Here is a 22,037-nt window from a genome sequence, read left to right as displayed (position 1 = left end):
CTTTTATTAGCTAATGGTGCAGTATAAATATTTCCCAGCAAAATAGCGTGTCCTCATGTCTGCAATTATAGAGTTTCTCTCAAAGTTATGGTCTCCCCGCAGCAATAACTGAGGAAGTCGCAGTGATTCACAGAGGGAAAGAAGCTGGCAATAACAGGACTATTAAGCTCAAGAAGTTGCCAGCAGGTGGATATTTTATATCATCTGTTGGTCAAAGACAAAATGATGCTGTTCGAAAAAGGAGCCGGGGCTTTTTCTCCATTTTAAACTGCCTGCAGGCAATCTCTCCCGCTCGAGCTCCGACTCCCGCTGTGGAAATGCTCGGTCTTATTTATGTCACCGCGATGGTGTTTGGATTGGGATTGTTTTGCACAGTCAAAGAGCAGATGAGTCACACCGGAGCTCTGCGCAGAACTGACAGCGGTTAGACAAACGGGGGGCTATAGTACACCCTATAACTCATCCGCGTGAGAGTGTATGTTTACATGACTCCTCCAACTCCATGAATAAAACATTGATTTCCATTTCCCCCCCTGCTGCTGATCACAGCGTCGGTACCTTCGGGGTCCCTGTGGTCCCAGACGTATAGAGGACGTACAGAGGGTGGTTGGAGGGAAGAGGGACGCAGTCGTGCGGCCGAGCTGTGGCCATCTCCTCGTCCCAGTCCAGACTCAACTCCGGTTTCATCGAGACTTTCTCCTAAAAACACACAGAAAAATGAGGAACATAAACTTCTTCTATAAAAGTCAACAGTTCAAATCAGTTAAAGAACATAGTATATTTTACGTGGTGATATAATACCTCTTTACAAGATGTTTCCGTTCCAACTCCCATCAGTCATTACGATACCTTTTAGTGATTTTGGTGTCACAGATTAATGCCCCTTACGTCTGACATCTGTTCCTCTGACATCTGCGAATCTATTTGATTCTTTGACTTCATTAACATTTAAATCATCCCCGGAGGTTGAAGAAAAGACTTGATCATTCATTTCTTTGGTTCTCAGCGAATGAGTCCAAGACAAAGACGCCTTTTGAATAATATCACACAGAGTCTTGGGAAAGAGGACGGCGGGCAGAGTCGGTTAATGTATTAGTCAACCATATTGATAATTGACAGTTTGAGTCAATTTTCAAGCAAAAATGTCAAACATTTGCTGGTCCCAGAGTCTTACATGTGAGGATTTGCTGCGTTTCTTTGTCATATTTGATAGTGAATGAAAAAGTCTTTGGGTTTTTGACTGTTGGTTGGTCAGTAGAAGCAATTTTGGCTTCTGGGAAACTATGATGAGCATTTTTTTCACACTTTTTTGACATTTTAGAGACTAAACAATCCATTAATTGAGGAAATATTTGGTAGATTAACCTTGTGGTTGTATGCGTCCGCGCACCAGTCAATCTGCTGCTCCTGCACTTTGCCGTTGAGTAATGGGCAGGACATTTTTAGCGGAAGATTATGATGTCACCGAGCATTTAACCTCTGACCTTTTGGATATCAAATACCTTAACTTCATCATGCTATCCTGTTAGACATTTGTGTAAAACTGTAGCGAAATTACTGTATGAATTCTTGAGTTATGGCAGGTCATAGTGACCTTGACCTCTGACCTTTGACCACCAAAATCTAATCAGTTCATCCTTGAGTCACAGTGGACATTTGTACCAAATTTCAAGAAATTCCATCGATGAGTTTCTGAGATATCACCTTCACAAAACGGACGGACAACAGAAAAAAACAGCTTTCTAAAATGCATCACTTTTTACTGGCTTTACTCAAAGTCAAGCCTGAGTTTAACTTGCCTGATTTAACGAGGCGTTCACGTTGCTCACAGAGCCACAAACTCTTGCTTACCGATTGCCTGATCGAGCGGCCGCAACCACCCTCAAAGCGGCGCCTCGCGTTATTTTTAAGGGATCGGGTTTCCAGTGAATTTCATCAGAAACCACTTCCCCGATAACAGCCTCATGTCCTCCGTGTGTATCTCCCAAAATAAAGACGCAACGCCCTGACAGAGATCTCATAATTCACCAGATAATTCACTGATATGTATCAGAGTGTCCAAACCAGATAAAAATAAATTGTGTAACGTTAATACAAGAACATCGCGGAGTCAGACAGAGGAGAGTGGCGTAACTGATAACACAGAAGGGGGAAGGAAAGGAAATTAAAGAAGAACGAGGTCAACACTGTGCAATCAGTTCTCGGGATAATTTCTGTGTTGCAGGCCTATAATTCAGCGCTTTGCTTTTATTTCCTGTGTGAAAGTGAAGCAAATTTCAGTGTGCTGTATAATCATTCGACACAGCTTAGCCTGCTTTCAAACAGGATCTGTGCCAGGCTGCCTGTGACAGGTGGCAACCTCCATCCATCCCTCAGCTGCAGACGTACAAGACACCCTTTTTCCACTCTCTTAAACCTGCTACACATCTTCTGACTCAGTGGCAGGATTGTTTTCTTTACACCGCCTTTCCATTCATACACTATTCTTGGCAATAAACCTTTAAAATCAGATGCTTTAAAAACAGATTATGCTCTCTTACAGGTTCCCCAAGCCCAAACACCAGCTAATCCATGATTGAGCTAATCAACATATGGATGTTATATACATTTACATTCTTGTAGCAGGTTTAGAAGCAACACCATATTGTCTAATTTAGCGTTCTGGTACTTTGTGCTTCTTACCATGTTAGGCCTGTTGTAGATGAGGACCTTCGAGGGCCTGTGAGAGCTCAGCTCCAAGGCCTTCTCCACCAGAGGGATGTACTCCACTCTTCTGCCTGGCTCGATGCCAAACGAGGCTGTAACCATCAGCTTGGGCTGAGAGACACAGAGATGAGGTGAGGTGAGAATCAGATTGTGTTAAGATGATCATCTAAAGATATATTAGAAGCAGGAGCTTGTGTTCCCATCACACTGGCCAACCTGACACACTGTTCTGCTGCATTTTTAACAGGGTATTAGTGTTATGAGCCTGTTGCCTGTGGCAGCGCTTCAAATTCAGTCCACATTAGCCTTATTAATATGCATGTGGTAATGATTCCATAGCAAACAGTGGGCTTACAACACACCTCAGGTGTTTCTCCAGAGGCAGACGTGTTTACTGTAAGTTTTGAGATTTTAAAGTTTGATGCAAAGATGCCAAAACCTTGGAAGAAAGGTCCCTAAATTGGAGTTTCTTTTGCTTTAAGGTGAATTACAAAACCCTATTATGTACTGTGGTTTAATGATACTGAGCACAGAAAGCAATATCTTTTAATTACGCTGTCCGTGTAAAAGCCAAACTAGGGACAAGACTTGAAAATTAGTAAATGTATGTAAATGTAAAATTGGTAAAAGTAAATGTTTTTAATAAATGAAAGCCGACTGTGGTGCGCTCAGGCTTTCATGTCTCTATTACAGACTAAACAATGGAATAAACTCAGGTTTTGTTCTGTGTTCTGACAGTTGCTACTCTAAGGAAAACAGAAATGATCCAGTTGTCTTTGAGATCACGTTAAAGGTGATTCATTTAGCTTTGCTGACAGCAGTCTGGACTGAGTGGCGGTTGTTGGTGGTGTTGTTTACACAGTGAGCACAGGAGATTTGGTCCGTAGGGCGGAGGGGCTCACTTAGCATGCTAACTTCTGTAGCTATCTCTGCAACTCAATACATAGCAGTGTTTTCCACAGAATAAAAACTGTGGTGTTGGATGATGGGGTGATTACTTCCACTTTAAAAGGTGCATATTTGTAATAATTGACTATGTGTTCAATTCATTCTTCACACAAATGGGGGCAGCATATCGCCGGAGTAACCACCAACTCCTGCTGACTGTAGCTGCTGTTAGCTAGTTAGCTTATTTAGCTTTGCAGCTAGCGGTCTGGAATGAGAGCTCGTGGACAGCAGGGGAATGCTTGTGTCGTTTACACAGCGAGCACATGACCTTTGGAAAGCGGGAAAGAAGAGGGGCTAGCGGATTAGCATGCTAACTCGACTCCTGTAGATGTCTCTGCAACGCAACACGTAGACGTCTTCCACATAACGTCAAAACTCTCATCCCATTCTGTTGTTATTTTAAGTAATTTTCTTACATACTGCACCTTTAACACCAGGATAATTTATTTGCCTCTTCTCACGCTCATGACGAAAGGGGATCAGTGAACCTCAACAATAAGAGTTTGGACACTTGATTAAGTACCTGAAGGGTGGAAAATTAGCACCAGCCGAATGCTGCTAAAATACAGAAGAGGCTTTCAGATGCAGAATGATGATAATGACTCGATTGTGCATTTGAACATTTATCTGTCAGTGGCTCTTACATTTTAAAAAAGCTAATTGCTCACCCTGACAAGCTGGTGGTAACAGTTAATAACACTGTTTTTTCAGATTTATATTCGTATAAACACATCACTCCACAAAGATTATTATCTTCAGAAACACTTCCTGTTATAATGTCAAGTTGGTCGATTCATTCTTCTGTTCGCCTGTTAAAAAATCTCACCGCAGACAGCTTTGACATCATTCTCGAGTGTATGGCTGTGAAAAGAAAAGGCAAGCCAAGTGCTTTCCGCTGTGAGCGATTCATTTTGAGCTTAACGACACAAAGAAGCCTCGGGCACCTCAGGCTCTCAGTGTTTCAGATACTTTTGCAGGGTGAAGGCCGCATGAAAATCAGAAATGGAAAATTATTAGTTGCGACCATATTATTACCATGCTTCAAATTAAGATATAAAAGGGTTGCAAAAATTCATCACATGAGCTATGTCTATACATTTAATGTAGCCCTGACTATATGGCTTAAGTACGGAGAACTCCCAACCATAAGGTGAACAAGATTTTCTAACCTTGGCGTGATTGATGCGAACAGAAAGCTCTTTGGAAGCGAAGCCGCCAAAGATGAGGCTGTGTGGGGCACCGATCCGTGCACATGCCAACATGGTGAACATGGCCTGCGGCACCATGGGCATGTAGATGACTACCAGATCTCCTTTCCGTACTCCATTCTTCACCAAGACCCCTGCTAACCTGGACACCTGGAACAAGACGTAGAGGAGACAATGAAGCTTCATGTCAATGTGCATCTTGGACAGTGGCCCTGCAGGTTAAACACGACACATGTTGGTGTGTTTCCTGACATGTTATTGTGTTTTCTGAAGTGTTATTGTTTCCTGAAATGTTATTGTGTTTCCTGATATGTTGTTGTGTTTCCTGACATGTTATTGTGCTTCCTGAAATGTTAGTGTTTCCTGACATGTTGTTGTGTTTCCTGACATGTAATTGTGCTTCCTGAAATGTTAGTGTTTCCTGACATGTAATTGTGTTTCCTGACATGTTATTGTGTTTCCTGACATGTTATTGTGTTTTCTGAAGTGTTATTGTTTCCTGACATGTTATTGTGCTTCCTGAAATGTTAGTGTTTCCTGACATGTTGTTGTGTTTCCTGACATGTTATTGTGTTTCCTGACATGTAATTGTGTTTCCTGACATGTTATTGTGTTTCCTGACATGTTATTGTGCTTCCTGACATGTTATTGTGCTTCCTGACATGTTATTGTGTTTCCTGAAATGTTGTTGTGTTTCCTGACATGTTATTGTGTTTCCTGACATGTTATTGTGTTTCCTGAAATGTTGTTGTGTTTCCTGACATGTAATTGTGCTTCCTGACATGTTATTGTGCTTCCTGACATGTTGTTGTGTTTCCTGACATGTTATTGTGTTTCCTGAAATGTTGTTGTGTTTCCTGACATGTAATTGTGCTTCCTGACATGTTATTGTGCTTCCTGACATGTTAGTGTGTTTCCTGACATGTTGTTGTGCTTCCTGACATGTTATTGTGTTTCCTGACATGTTGTTGTGTTTCCTGAAATGTTGTTGTGTTTCCTGACATGTAATTGTGCTTCCTGACATGTTATTGTGCTTCCTGACATGTTGTTGTGTTTCCTGACATGTTATTGTGTTTCCTGAAATGTTGTTGTGTTTCCTGACATGTAATTGTGCTTCCTGACATGTTATTGTGCTTCCTGACATGTTAGTGTGTTTCCTGACATGTTGTTGTGCTTCCTGACATGTTATTGTGTTTCCTGACATGTTATTGTGTTTCCTGAAATGTTGTTGTGTTTCCTGACATGTTATTGTGCTTCCTGACATGCTATTGTGCTTCCTGACATGTTATTGTGTTTCCTGAAATGTTGTTGTGTTTCCTGACATGTAGTTGTGTTTCCTGACATGTTATTGTGCTTCCTGACATGTTATTGTGCTTCCTGACATGTTAGTGTGTTTCCTGACATGTTGTTGTGCTTCCTGACATGTTATTGTGTTTCCTGACATGTTATTGTGTTTCCTGAAGTGTTGTTGTGTTTCCTGACATGTTATTGTGCTTCCTGACATGCTATTGTGCTTCCTGACATGTTATTGTGTTTCCTGAAATGTTGTTGTGTTTCCTGACATGTAGTTGTGTTTCCTGACATGTTATTGTGCTTCCTGACATGTTGTTGTGCTTCCTGACATGTTATTGTGTTTCCTGAAATGTTGTTGTGTTTCCTGACATGTAATTGTGTTTCCTGACATGTTATTGTGCTTCCTGACATGTAATTGTGTTTCCTGACATGTTATTGTGCTTCCTGACATGTTGTTGTGTTTCCTGTAATGTTATTGTGTTTCCTGACATGTTATTGTGCTTCCTGACGTTATTGTGTTTCCTGACATGTTATTGTGCTTCCTGACATGTAATTGTATTTCCTGAAATGTTGTTGTGTTTCCTGACATGTTGTTGTGATTCTTGAAATGTTGTTGTGTTTCATGAAAAGCTGTTATGTTGTGTTTTGGCCTTCAGGGCCACCGTAGTTTTGGCTGAGTTCCCACTGCACTATCTCAGAATGTCTGCATACTGTTAATCCATTTAAGATATTTGTTCATGACTACTATAACCACATACAGTACCTTCTTTAACCAGTAATACTAAACATTTCGTGCAGTTTTTGTTATTACTAGGATGAAAATTGAGAAATTATCATTTTAAATTAAGTATTAAGTCTAGTACTGGTTTCCCTCCAATTGGACATACTCTGAAAAATGAATGTCTTTTTGTAAACCAAATTAAATTAAGTTATTAATTATTTTTTGCTCTGGGGAGGAAAATGTAAAATGCTGTGGGTTAACTTCTGCTCATTGAGAACACATTCTCATTACAGTGCATGCAATTGGGCCGTGATTGAAATGAAGCAACTACCCAAATGTCAATTAAGTTAATTATTTTCCACTTCTTCTTTTCAATTATTCTGTTTTGCTGTCCTCCGTGCTAATGGTGGCTCAATCCAGCTGAAAGACTTGGCCGACTGTCTCAGCTAAAGGATGAAGAATGTATTTATTGTCATGGCAACACTGACAAATTATAATTTCAGAGCTTGGGTGCATGCCTCACAATCCAATTTTTACCACAAATCCTTGCAATCCAAATCAGGCTTCAACAAAGTGGCTAATCCACATCTTTGCTCTGCTCGGTTCTGTGACTTCTGCCTTTAATAATAACAATTACCTGGTCCTGAAGTTCCCTGAAAGTGATGATCTGTTTGGTTCCGGTCACTGGGCTGTCATAAATGATGGCGGGCTGCTCTCCACGGCCGCTCTCCACATGACGATCCACAGCGTTGTAGCACATGTTCAGCTTCCCTCCAACAAACCTGACGGAGACAAACATCAAGATAAAATATGAATATTCATATTTAGAGACAAAATAGATCCTATGCCACAGCATCTCTAAACATATACTGTCCTGAATGTCTTTTTTTGGCTCGCAGGACTCATTGCTTTAGCCAAAAAACGGGGAAACAACTTGATAAAATCGGCTCCAGGAAAAGCATATGCAGTTGTCTCTGCCAGCAGCACACAACAAATCAACCTACTTGATAAAGCGACAGTTTCAGCCCTGGTGCTGTGCATATGGATGAAGAGCAGCAAGCAGGTTGAACAGATGGTGTCTGGGAGCTGCTGTTTCGGAAGCCAGAGAGACTCTGTGGCTGTGTCCTTCATTTTAACATAACAATACCTGATTCAGGTTCGGCTCTGGATTTTTGCTACCACAGCCAGACAGTGGCAGAAAAAAAAACATCCACCAAACACAGAAACAAAAGATCATTTTTCATTCTCAATGCATGAGCTTGTACAGTCTGTGGGCTGCCTTGCATTTTAATAATGTTTGCTTTGCCAAAGAACAGCAGGCGAGTTCAAACATCCATCACGGAAATAAGATTGATTTTTATCTGTCTAGTAAACACTCTAATTTATGTGGACACAACCTTCTCAACAGTGACATTTAAGAAACATTTAAGTTTGTGCCTCTCTTTCAATAGTTTCATGCTGTTAGCTGGCGTTGGCTGTTAATTGTTCCAAAGATAAACACAAGACAAACTTTGAGAAAGCAGCAGGTTATCACTTTTAAACATTGTTTAAGACGCCTCTACCCAGATGGAAGGAAAATAATCCTTAATTATAACCCTGTAAAAAGTTGTGATGTGTTTGTTAAGCCAAACTTTCAACTCTCCAAGGCAAACAAAGATGGCAGCCGGATGTGACAACTTGTGCCTGTCTTGTAAGAATCACCACCACCAAATATAAGCTATTTATTTATTCATTTACTTATTTATTGCCCATTTAAGTGTCCAAAGAGTTTATAAATCTTCCGAAGTCACACTTTATTTTCCTTTAAGTTCACAAACGTTCAAGGATTTCAAGGTCTAAGGGATATTGTGAACTACAGGCTTTGCCTTCTTCAAGAAGCTGTAGGTAGTCGGTCAAGTTGTTCTCAGTGTTTCCCCCAAACACACTTGACATTTGGAAATCTACTGTCCCAGTATGGAAACACTGCAAAGTTTCAAGGTTTCAAACCAGTTAATGTCCTGTCCCGCCTCAGACTCATTTTAGATCTAGAACTAGAATATTTACACCCTTTTTAAAGCTGAAATCTTCACTGTAGCAGCAAAGTTAAAGCAATAGCATGCACCTTGTCTGAAGTGGGTGCACAAGCACAACTGCACACTGAGCTTGATAATAAAGTATTTTCCTGAGACTTGTAGGGACAAGTTGATTGAAGCCTTTTTTTTTTCTTTCTTTTTTTTACGCTTTAAAACAAGTCCCCATCTGCTTCAGTTGTTTAGGAGGCTGCTGCGACTCTGTTTGGCTGTGACTTCCACTTTTGGGTGAAATGTTCCTTTAAGAAGCCACACAGGCTGTTTGAACTCAGTCCAAAGAGTTCATGGTGACATGTGATTCAGTGGCTTGATTATGAAAATGCGCTTACGCTTGTCTTTCTACAGGTTCACAAACTTTCAAGGATTTCCAGGTCTATGGGATACGGTGAACAACAGGCTCTGACTTCTTTAAGGAGATATCGGGCAAGTTGTTCTCAGTGTTTCCCCCAAAACACTCTTTGGCATATGGAAACCTACCAGTTTGGAAACACTGGATCCTCAGCGTGCAAAGTTTTGCTCCACGGTTCAAACCAGCTAATGTCCCGTCCCGCCTCACCCCAGAATGTCTCGGGGCTGTCCCTGGCCGAGGCGAAGGCTCGGCCGTACAGTGCGTCGGATGCATAGTCCCTGCAGAAGTACTTGTGGCTGCGTGCAGATGCATGCGATCCTGCAGCTCTCTCGCCACGTTGCTGCTGTTGTTGTGCGGCAGGAACAGTCCACAGCGTCCTCCCGGGTGTTCTCCTGCGGTGGAGGGGGGCGCAGTGGCTCGGGCGCAGAAGGCGTCTCATTTGGAGGTACATCGCCGCTCTGGGTTGTTTGTTTGTTTGCTTGTTTGTTTGTTAAGGTTAAACTTCCAGACTTCCTCAACTTCTTCCGGTGTTTTCTTTCCTGCAGGTGAGAGACCCGCTCCTGCTGTTCATCTAGTCGACGTCATGTGTGTGCGGGGGGGGGGGGGCACGCAAAAGGGCAGAAATCTTCACAATCGCCTCAAGGAATGCGAGTGAACTGGATGTAGTTGATGCAGGAGGAGCCACGTTCAAACCCGTTACACAACACATGAACACGCGGGGCTGCCAAGAACACGCAGCAGAGGGCTCAGTGTGGCTGGTTTGCGTCCATCCTGCAATGAAAAGCGTCTTTATTTTATCCCCACAGTCTCCAAAAGCTATTTAGCCTATGGCGTGTGTTTTTATCATGCAAACCAACAATAAATAATTGATTGTTATCTTATTTTTTTTTTTTACAGCTCGGAGCTCCTCTCCATCACAAATCTTTGTTTACTCGCGGCAGCATTAATTTTTCAGGCTTTTCCCCCGGGTGGAATAAATAACGCTCCTCCTGTTAGGAATACACAAGTGATCGGGGAGCGCACTGCTGGGCTCGTTTTCAAGATATCTATGATCACAGTTGGACGTGTTGAGAGCTCAAAGTTGGATCTGACGCCACGCGTGCAGGTCCAGCTCCCCGCGTCCCCTCTCTCAGCCTGCGTGACGTGCGTCCCTATCATCGCTGCGTTCATCCGAGCTGCTGGTAAACACCCATAATCCAGCTGGATGCGGCCCCCCGCACACTCTGGTGCCCCCCGGTTGAGTAACTCATCCGTGTGATGTCTCAGGTCGTCTGTTTCTATTTATAACCGCGGAGCAGCGTTTTCCATCAGGCAGGATGTTCTGGAAGCACCGCGCACTTTCCAGGAAACCCTTTGTGTGCGTTACGTTACTCTCCAAATATGAGTATTTCCCTTCAAATTCAAAGCAGACAACCAACTTGGGTCTTCTTCAGTGGTTCGCATTGGAAATAAACAGCTGTTTGTCCAAAGTGACAGACAGGAGATGTAATGTATGAGCACAGCATCTGCTAGTGATGGAATGTAACTAAGTATATGTACTCAAATTGAGGTACTTGTACCCAGTGTTTGATAAGTACCCACAGGTCATACTTGAGTACAAGTTAAGTGTTAAAATATTACTTTTGGTAAAAGTGAAAGTCACCTATACGAATAGTACTGGAGTAAAAGTCTTAAAGTGTCTGATATTGAATGTACTTAAATATCGAAAGTACAAGTAAAAGTAAATAAAATACTATCAGGTCGACAGATTACCCACCTGGACGATTATTGAATCCGAATGTGTTTTCTTTTGTTTTGTTTTTTCCAGTCTGATCACTGATAAACTGAATTAATTTATGTAATCTGCAAAGTAACTAGTAACTACTATTATCAAATAAATGTAGTGGAGCACAAAGTAGCGACAATATTTGCCTCCAAACTGTAGTGAAGTAGAAGTATCAGAAGTACCAGAAAAATAGAAATACTCAAGTAAAGTACAAGAACCTCAAATTTATACTTAAGAACAGCAGTGGAGTAAATGTACTTAGTTACATTCCATCACTGCTTGTACTTTACTTTTTCTATTTTCTGCTCCTATACTTCCACTTCACTACATTTTGTAGGCAAACTTTGTACTTCTCACTCCACTTTATTTACTATTTTACTTTAGTTACTAGTTACTGTGCAGATTACATCAGAACCAAAGTAGTAAATTAATACATTTTTTTATTTTGCCAGGCTTATAATCGGTCGACCCATAGTGTACAGCATGTAAATACATGTAAATATACGTACTTATATTTACTTGTGCTTTTAGTACTACATTACCCAGAGTGCAACTGAGCCACTGAGTGACATCACTGGAGGCAGTTTATCAGGTTACATGCAGCTTCCTCCGGAGCCACAAAAGGCTTTATACTGGTTTTTTATCATATATGCAGCTGTAAACAGACTTTAATGTGCAAAACTGGTGGAGTTACCCTTTATATATATTCACAGACTGTTAGACACTAACGTACATTTTATATATTTTATATGGAGTATGACTTTTGGGTACTTTTACTACAATGTTTTCCATATTCTTCTTAAATCCGTCACGTCCCAGTCTCACCCCCGTGGCTTTATCTGCTTGATTTTCGTACCTAATATTTATTCAGATTCCAGCACATTTCAACACAGCCTGTAAGTTACAATCTATATTCGACTATAATCAAGACGGGCACGCCTCCCCTCTCTCCTCTCAGGCTGTAATTTGTCCAGCCAAAAGGTCTTGTTGAATCACTGCTCGCACAGACGCCGCCATAACTCTTTTTATTACAGTGCAGATGCTATTGGCAGAATATGTATCGCCGTTACGCTCCCTGGCACCGGACATGCACAGAGACAGCACTAACTAATAGCAGCTTGCAAAGGCCAATCAGACCTAAATCAGAGTCCAAGATGGCTCATTATGGCCTCTCCATCTCTTCCCTCTCCCCCGATTTAATGTGATGTGTGTGAATCTTTTGAAGCAGAAATCAGTCGACTGGCCTTCAGCAACAATTAGAGGCAAATTAGCAGAGTTTATCTACAAATGATTAAGTGTTTCTCTTTCCCCCGCAGAGTGTCTGAATATGGATTTGAATAATCAAATTAGCTCGAAGATAATGATTGCCATTCGACATAGATGCTGGAGTCGTCGGAGAGAGTTTGCAAATGATTCCTGTCAGCGTTATGCTCAACGCAAAACAACTGATATATCAGCTGAGTGTATTTGCTTTAAGATGAATTCAAAACACTGGTACATCCAGGTAAAAGCCGTTACTCCTGCTCATTTAATGCCGGAGATAAAGATGACGAGAGGCTGAAAGATACAAGAAACGACTTTTGAAATCTATAAGAAGAGCTGTTGCTCCACATAAATGGACGTCTAAATATTTCTTTTTACCGTCAGTCTATAAAAGCATTATTCAATCCTCTCATTTTATTCGATGTTGTGATGTGACAAGATGGATAACGCACTCCTTTTTGCTTTCTCCTCAAATGAACTGAGATTGAATCACCGTGGAGCCGCTGGATGCGACAAAGTGAATCAGCGTGCACTGCCATTACTTTTGTGTCATGTGTTATCTCCATTTGACAAAGTAAATGGGTGCCGTTTTCCCTGAAGGGGGCGTCAGTAGCCTAATAGTTAGGTGGAAAGTTGTGTTGGAGGTTAAAATCCCATGACATGTGAAAATGTGTTGCCTTTAAGTGCCCCGAAGGTTAAAGATTGTAAAAGTCCAGAACAGTGTTGCTGTACAGAAACATGTGTTGTGTCATCTTGCCTCATTGGAAAATGAATACCATTTCAGAAAGATGTCAGTAAACCTCCCACATGTTTACACGATGATCTACTTTGATTATCTGTCAGCAGCTGCCATGTTGGAGCTTCTTTATAAACAACAGCTGTGGGAAAAAGCAGCCTGTCACATCAGACCGTGACATAAACAACATTATTTTTGAGATTTTCTCAGTTCACCAAGATATTTTCAGCTGTTTTCCCACTTTGTGTCATGCCACATATAGATCATCATCAGTGCTACGCGGGGATTAGAGTCAGTGGTTGTTACCGTCTTACCTGGACATGTGTGCTCATTTAGTGAATCAATCCTGCTCTGCTTCCACGTCGAACTACGACAAAGTAATGACAGCTTCCCATAGTGCCGACAAGAGAAATCCAATGTATGGTAGCTTTTAAAGGCAACCAGCAGTGGCTCTATATATCACCGCATCCGATGAACAAATAGTCAGAAGATAACCTTTACATAACCCCTTCCTCAATCGCTGGCATTGTACATTTCTTCAAAGTATGGATATGTTGAATCTTTAGGGTTTAGGCACAAAAACCACTTGGTTAGGGTAAGGAAAATATTGTTAGTCAGGGTTAAGCATTAGGCATTAGAAAAAACCATAAAACGGCTATGTTGAATCTTTACATTTTAATATTATGTCGAGACAATGTTGTGGTTATGGTGTCGTTAGGTCAAGGCACAAGAACCACTTGGTTAGGATAATGATAACATTGTAGATTAGGGTTAAGTTGTAGCTAGTATAAACACTGGCATGTTGAATTTTTACGTTTCAGTTTTATTTTATGAAAACACTGGGGTTTAGGTCTGGTTAAGTTTAGGCACAAAAAATACTTGGTTAGGGTTAGGAAAAGATCATGTTTGGGTTAAGTTTAAGCCAGAATAAACGCTGGCATTTGACATTTTCGACAAACTAAAGTTACATTGAATCTTTAAGTTTCAATTTTATTTCATGAAAACACTGTAGTTTACATCACGGTAAGTTTAGGCACGACAAACAATGGTTAGGTTTAGGATAAGATTATGGTTTGGGTTAAAATACCTGGTCTTGTCACCAGCAAAATGGCTGATAAATGCCCGGCTTTGTCGATTTAAACGCGAATCGAACGGGGGTATCGAACAGTGTTTGCAGTCGTCTCACTAACCATCAGGACACGATTGAATTTACAGTACCTGTTTGAATTTACTTTTTGAGCGAGCCCTGACGGAGACTGGTGCCTACAAACTCTCTGGCACTGCCAAATGTTAAGAGCTTTAATCCGAAAGGCAAACACACTTCAGTCCAGTGGTCCATATTTGTCCAGTCGACATGGCCTCTTGCATCTCCTTCTGTGGTGAGTGGAGACCTTTCAGAAATCAATTTACTTGCAGTTAGAGGGCTTTAAGAGCACTGCTGCGTAATCCCACCTCTTTAAAAAAAAAAAAAAAAAATGAAGCAGAACTGTATTCCAGCCCATATGGATGAGGGCCTGTAATCTCCTCGTGCCCTCTTTTTCCGTGCGCTCTCTAAGCCATCTCTATCCGTCGGTCCAGCCCACCACTTACCACATCTGCATGCAGCTGGATAGGAACACGGGTGGCTGGGACTCACCAGCACATATGGACCGCGTGATTAGGTTTAGTAACAGTATTTCCATCAGAAACAGAGCAGATTACGATGATGAGAATATTCCCTGAAAGGCTCGGAAAATGATGAAAATTGAACGTAACTGAATGTAACATCGATTTGACATTTTTTAAATTTCACTCCTGGACTTGGCCACAGCAGTCAATTTGAGGTGAAGTGAGGTTAGTAATGATGAAATTGCTTCCCAAATGGGTTCAGGCTCAAGCAAGTTATATATTTTTTTTGTGAAGCAAGCAGAATAAATGAGATTCAAATGATTTCAGTGTCAGCGATACTGTGCTTCTTGCCCTGCGTGAGGCCTAAACATTAGCCCTTGCCTCAGGTGTGCATTCCTGTTTACAGCTTGCATTTGTCACACCGAAGTCGTGGTTCGTGAGCCAAGTGTGACGTCACGCTGCCTTAACATGCCCCTCTAGCCCGGGGATTTGCTGCTTGTTTTTTGTCGAGCGCTGCCTCTGTCAACTGTAATGACTGGCCACGTATGAGATATGCTACAGCAGCAGGCATCATTAGGCAGCAGATCTACAGTAAATGAAGAGAGCCAGTGGTTTGGCTCCGTTCTGTGGTAGCATATAAACATGAGGATTAATCCTTAAGCCCTCCAACAAAGGTTCACTGCCATCATTCAGTCCTTATCGGGCTGCATGCAGTGCGTGTAGCCAAGACATGAGATAACAGGCGGCATGGCTCAGTGGTTCACAATAAACCTTAATGGCAATGGTTGCAATCAGCTGATCTCTGAAGTGTAGTGGGTGAATGGCTCATGCATGGTGAAGCATTTACGCGTGCGGGCAGGAGAACACACATATACATTAGAGATGCAGCCACAGCTTGCAATGTTGCAGCTTTAAATGTGTGTATGTTCAGTTTTGAATTGTATTTATCCGGTTTTATTTGTCACCACAAACACAACTGGAAAATGTCCTGATGTATAGTTAAAAACATCCAGTGGTTTCACGCTTATAGATGTTGACTAACAGGTAGGAACAGTGGTCTCTGGCTCAGCAACTGTGCCGCCTATCCGCCACAAACACTGCGTGAAAATGTCCAGACATCTCGTCAAAAATATCCACTGGTTTCACGCTTAAAATGTTGAAACGCTGGCTAAAAACAGTGGTCTCTGGCTCAGCAACTGTGCCGCCTATCCACCACAAACACTGCCACATCTTGTTTAAAATATCCGCTGGTTTCACGCTTAAAATGTTGAAACGCTGGCTAAAAACAGTGGTCTCTGGCTCAGCAACTGTGCCGCCTATCCACCACAAACACTGCGACATCTTGTTAAAAATATCTGCTGGTTTCACGCTTAAAATGTTGAAACGCTGGCTAAAAACAGTGGTCTCTGGCTTTGCAACTATGTCACCTAGCCACCGCAAACACTGCTGGAATACGTCCCCACATCTTGCTAAAAATATCCACCGGTTTCACGCTTTAAAATGTTGAATCTCTATCCCAGACAGTGGACTCACCTAGCCACCACGAACATAGCGTAAAATATCCAGCGGTGTCTTGTTTACAAATGTTGAAATGCCGCCTTGACCAGTGGTCTCTCGCTTAGCAACCATGTCGCCAAGCTGCCACAAAGACAGCTGGGAAATGTCCTGACGCCTTGTTAAAAATATCTAGTGGTGTCACACTTAGAAATGTTGAATCGCCATCCTGAACAGTGGTCTTTGGCTCAGCAACCGTGCCATTTAGCAGCAAAAGACAACAACGATGTTATGAGATTATAATGCGGCAAAAGATGCTTGGGATAATTTACAAATATAACATTTCTGGTGGCATTCACTGTTTCAGTGCACTGTAATGTAATATTGATCCCTTGGGGATCAGTGAAGTATTTCCGCCTTCCTATCCTGCAGTGTTTGATAACCACATCTGAGTGGTCACAGCCCAGAAAAGTTGATATTAGATTTTTTTTACTTCCTAATATCAGTATATTGTTATCAGCCCCAAAACTAATGTATCAAATGGGCTTTAAAACGTACTGACAACATTTACAACGGTGATTATTTTGCAAGTTTTTGGCGAAATGTGAGTGAATTCCTGCAGCCGGATCCCAAAATGTGTCGTGTCCTGCTCGTAGGCTCAGCGTGTCTCCTGAACAGAGCTGTGCCTTTTATTTTCTACAGCAGTCGGCAGCCGTTCAACTACTGGACTGCAAATTAACAGGCAGTTTAATCTAATGACAAGTGTTAAAAATCTATTTTCTCTAAGTTATAAAACGTTTTATATTTCATAGTAACGGACTGATGTGCACTTTTATTTAGTGTGTGTGTGTGTGTGTGTGTGTGTGTGTGTGTGTGAGTAAAGCTACTGTTTCTGTGCAATCAGTGCCAGGTGTTGAGATATTATGAGGATGGAGGTAGATTAATCCTCCTCCCAACCACTCCCAACCCTCTCTCTCGCCCTCCTCGCTCTCGCATCTCTCACTCCCTCCTCTCTCTCCTCTCTCTCTCCCTCCTCCCTCCCCCCTCTCTCTGTGATGCTGCAGCTCCCGTAGTCGCTCCAGTCTCCAGTAAACAGCAGTCATGGCGACAGTGGTCCAACCGCTCTCTCTGGATCGAGGTAAGACGCACGGATTTGCTTTGCGATTTCTGCTTGTCATCACTGAGAGGGTTTTCTTTTTTTGTGCGCGTTTTGAAAACTTGGGCCAAAGAGCTGGACACCTGGGTTCGGATCCAGGTGTTTGACTCGGGATTTCTTTTCTCCACAGATTGTCGTTATTTCAGAGGAGCTCAGGCTATCCTGAATTTAAAAAAAAAGCCTCTCCTCTCTTCTCTGTGCGTGCGCGTCGCACGGCGGAGCGCTTCTCTCCTCTCCTCTGTGAAATCATCTTCACGGGCACATTCATTAATCTGCCGTCATTTTAGTTGACAAATGGAAAGCCTCACACCGCTTACAGCGCGCTTTGCTCATTCCCATCTCGATTATGTAACCTCCTCGGCGATATTATCCCCGTTTGTGCGCCTCATCTGTGCACAAAAGCTACTGGAGCGCTTCTGCGTGCACTTCTGTCGGATGGAGGACAACTTTTGTGTTTTTTTGAATCGAGCAGGTGCAAGCCAGGCAGGCTGGTTCCTCTTTTTATTGAATACGATGCAGGACGCGGATGTGTTATTATTTTTTTTGCATGCAATTAAAGCCTAATGATGTTTTTCAGATGATGCAGCCTAAACGCACCACAGGTAGTGTTTACTAGGAGCCTGGGTGGCGTTTGTAATTGCACACCATGTGACTTAAACACACATTTGAGCATCCCCTGACCTCATTCATGTGGTAGTAAAGCCTCCGAGATGAAATTCTGCACGATAAGCATGTATTTAATGTCGACAGTTAAAGGGGCAGTATGTAGTTTTAGGGAAGAAATGAAAATCATAAACAAACTCTATTTGTTTTCACTGAATAAACAAACTGACCTTAAAGGACAACACGATTTCATACTGTTTTTACTGTGTTTATATGTGGCGGACCCTGCCACCTTTCTAGCTGCAAACAGTGTTCTGGGGACCTTATTTTCCTCTGAGAACAGCTTCAGTTGCAGGAAAAATAAATATTTCTGAGTTTGTATTATTACCTCATTAATATGTAAATATTAAAATTATGAGATTGAGTTTCTTCTCCAAAACTACGCAGTGGCCCTTTAAAGTGCAATTTTGGAGTATTTCCATTTGCCGCTACTTTAAACTTCCTCTCCACTGCATCTATTTGATCATTTTACTGTGCAGATTCAGATGATTCAGTGTCTATAGGCTGTTAATTGTGACGCGTTGCCAATCAGATGTTGTTGTGGGCGGGACTTTGAGTGAAAGGATGTTGAATCAGAGCCAAAGTAGCACATTTTTGAATTTCACCTATACTAATAATTGGAAAATGTTGAATATCGGCCCTGATAATCGACCTGGGCTGATAATAGGTCTGCTCCTACTCCTTAGTACTACCATAGTAACACCACTGGGAGATTTTTAATGGAATAAAAACTGCACACTCACTTTAAATCCCTCTTTTATCATGTTAAAAGTCTCCACCTTTAAGTAATAACTGGAAGAAGACCAAATACATATCCGCTGGTGAGATACAGCACGAGATAGGAAATGGATGCTGTCAAATACAGAGAAAGGAGACACCTTAGCTATTTCCTCTGTGCCAAGTGAAGCCAGCTTCAGCTCCCTCAGTCTCTGCCAAGCCACGGGAGGTGACTATAAATACACTTTATCTGGTGGGATCATAAATTATCATGCCTGGATCAATCTGACTTGTTGAATCCGAGTAATTAGCCACGACAGATCACTCGCTGCTGTGAAGAATTAGATTTTTGTCCATTTGCTCCTTATGTGCAGTCGAGCTTCACTGATGCACAATCTGCTGCTGTGCTGTGCTGCGCTAATGAAGTGAGGCTATGAGATGGCACCAGGCAAACAATACAACCTACAGCCCACTCACTCTATAGGATTACAGAAAGCTGGATTGATAAACAGGCTCGTAAACGCTGAGGCCATCTTCCATCTTGGTAAAAAAAAAAAAATGTCAGCATTCAGCCATATCTGATTCACTGGGGCAGTGATTCAGACGTGACCTCAGCCTGTATGAAGAAGGGGCTGAGCCGTATGCACACACCATGACATGAATAAGACCAGTCAGCAGCTGGCAGCTGTAAAGGCACGAGCGAGCGGTAATGACAGTTTCACGCAGGAGCCGTCAGAAGGGAAGGAGGCAACATTACAGGCTCCCTTCTTTTCAGCCGCTGCCACTTCGCTGAAAACACTATAATTGCTAATGAAAAGGTAGTCTCGCCCCGTGTTGGGAGTTGGCCCGAGCCGCCGGGCTGCCGAGTGTGTCAAACACAACGCGGGGAGGAAACAGACAGAGATGTTCATTTCCAGAGCTCCCACTTGGCTCGCCGGGTCACAGCAGGATGAAAAGATCTTACATCACCGGCCATCCTGTTATTGTCGGAGGAAATGGCTTGTGATAAGAAAGCACCGGCACCAGACCCAATCAAGAAACAATGGACTCGAACCCTTCCTGAATGATTTATAAAAACCAGGCCACGTTCTCTGTAGAGCTGGCATTTAACCACACGACATGACAGCCTTTCTGGTGTGAAAGAGGGGAGAGCAGGGGTCAGATACGTGGGTGTAACGCAGTTGGTGTTGGTCAGGGAATCTTGTGGGTAACATGAGAATGAGTGGGCCTTGCGTGGTACGGCCGCTACTCGCAAGCTGTAGCAGCAACAAAGCAAAAGTCTGGAGCTAGCTGCATGGCTGTGGATTGAGCTAAATGCTAACACCAGCATGCAACATGCTTGCTGTAGCTGGTATGTTCACCATGATCACCATCCTTGTTTTGTGTTTTAGCATTGCTAATTACCACTAAACATGGACGTCATTTGTTTTGCAGCGTTTTGCTCATAAATCAAATAATTAGATTTTTCGACCTGATGATGCTGCTAGATTAAAAGTTGAAGGTAGGGAAGGCGATTCTGCAGAAAGATATCAGAGTCATTATCGCTTCGGATCCGTATTCAGCCCAAAGCGTCTGTATTTGACAACCTGGGACTCAACAATCACCTTCCCTACCTTGAAGGGATGACCAAAATCAACATTGTTCTGAGAGGGATATGAATGTGTGTACTGAACTTCAATGAAAATCCATCCCATAGCCGTCGAGATACTTCATTTAAAACCCAGACAACCTTGTGATGGCGCTGTAGACGACTCTGGCGACTGATTTGTGTGTTCTGCCGCCATTTCTGCAAAAAACGTGGACGACTTGAAAAAAGTCTGCGCACTGTAGCTCCCATTACGTGCAGTCTATGCCACGGGCTCTCCTTCAGCAGTAGCTCGAGACGCACTTTTGAACTTCTCCCTTAAACAGTTTCTGGATGTGAGCGACTGCTGTGTGTTATTTAACTGGGTGTCTGCTGCCTGCTTACAGTGGCAGCAGCATGGGTCGCTGGATTACAGACCTTCACAGAAGCCCCCGGTTACTGATTAAGGTACTTTATATGCATGGCAATCGTGACATTATTCAGATTTTTACACACTTCTGGAGTATAATCAGTGTCAGAAGGCTTCAGTCTCGTGGATCGGGAATGTTTGCTCCAGTTTTCGCAGCAATGCGTTCAATCATTGTTAAGATGCTTCTGTTTAAACTGGAAAGTAGGGCTGCGACCAGTAGATCACGCTGCTAGCCCCCAGCTGAAAGCTAATTTGATAGAAATACACCACCCTGAAGGATAATCGACTCGTAATTAACTCGTAATTGAAGGCTGATATCTATTAACACCCACCGCCTGCACGTATACATCCCATAATTGAAGCGCTACAGTATGGCGTGCGTGTCTAGACAGCGAATGATTGAAAGGAAGCTGCACTTTCAAACACATCCTTTAAGTATTATCAGTCTTTGATCTTCAAAGATCGACTTTATCCGCAGTACTTCTGCCTCGCTCCATTTCCCCAGAATGACCTTTGATGACTCAAAAATACAGCTGCCGATTCACTGCATTCAGCTGTGGGTTGTATAGGTAGAAAGAGAGAGCTATGGCGAGATGGAAGGGCGTGAAAGCAATAGATTTTTCAATTTGAGAGGAGCTGGGTTGTGGCTTCTTACACAGAATGCAACATATTGAGGTTGCATCACATCCTGGTCTGCAGGGGTCGAGAAAGCGGTTTCGGCGCATTTCACCCTGTGAGGATGTTAAACATCACTTCAAAGCTCTGACTCCTCCACCACGTATGACTCCCTTTAGTTGTCTCCGCTCTGTGTCGAGGTTGGGTTAGTTTTACTATGCCTGCTCTGTTTACAGTCACTGTTCTCTCTCTGAGAGATCAAGGCGAGTTCACTGATTTGAGGCCCGGACCTTATTCCCATCACATGCTCCCAGTCACACGAGCGATTTGAGGGATTAGAGCGGCTGCTGACAGCCTGACGTCACTCATAGCTGGTTATATCTCAACCCAAGTCCTTCAAATACAGAATTTAAGGTTCTTAGAATTGTCTTGGAGGGACGTTGCTCGGTAATTGGCGAGGATGAAGACAGACAATAAGCGCAATGTTTGCGGTCTCTGCTTTCACCACGGGCCCCTGCAGGAGCCATTAGCCCTCTAGGAGTGATTTATTCGAGGCGGATTGTCGCAGTAAGGCAAATTAGAGCTAATTCTCTTGGCATGGGGACAGGACTTGTTTGGTAAAAAACCCTGTCGTCCCATTTTACTCATTCAGAGTGTCATTATTTCGGCTTTTATGGTTGGAATTAGCGGCAGAGTAGCCAAAGGCACAAGGACACCCAGGTCAAAGTGGCG

The 22,037-nt window shown here is 42.6% G+C and overlaps 2 protein-coding genes across 3 annotated transcripts in view; one reads left to right on the top strand and one right to left on the bottom strand.

The window, feature by feature from the left end:
* acss3 (acyl-CoA synthetase short chain family member 3) overlaps positions 1-9,840 on the bottom strand; it is a 45,816-nt gene extending 35,976 nt beyond the window's left edge. Inside the window, exons 1-5 of the mRNA XM_084345452.1 lie at positions 9,423-9,840; positions 7,514-7,658; positions 4,824-5,012; positions 2,683-2,817; positions 559-699 (exon numbers count right to left, since the gene is read on the bottom strand). Of these exons, the coding sequence (XP_084201578.1) occupies positions 559-699; positions 2,683-2,817; positions 4,824-5,012; positions 7,514-7,658; positions 9,423-9,745 (933 nt within the window). The 5' untranslated portion in view covers positions 9,746-9,840. The remainder of the gene's footprint in view (positions 1-558; positions 700-2,682; positions 2,818-4,823; positions 5,013-7,513; positions 7,659-9,422) is intronic.
* A 796-nt stretch (positions 9,841-10,636) lies between these two features.
* Positions 10,637-22,037, top strand: part of lin7a (lin-7 homolog A (C. elegans)) — a 46,796-nt gene continuing 35,395 nt past the window's right edge. For both annotated transcript variants that reach the window (XM_084345654.1, XM_084345655.1), the window contains exons 1-2: positions 10,637-10,651; positions 17,225-17,298. In XM_084345654.1, coding sequence (XP_084201780.1) covers positions 17,262-17,298 — 37 coding nt within the window. In that variant the 5' untranslated portion in view covers positions 10,637-10,651; positions 17,225-17,261. The remainder of the gene's footprint in view (positions 10,652-17,224; positions 17,299-22,037) is intronic.

Source organism: Pagrus pagrus (assembly GCF_965226575.1).
Source record: "Pagrus pagrus genome assembly, chromosome: 23".
NCBI lineage: Eukaryota > Metazoa > Chordata > Actinopteri > Spariformes > Sparidae > Pagrus > Pagrus pagrus.
Note: the sequence above shows the minus strand (reverse complement) of the source record. Positions and strands in the feature narration are given on the sequence as shown.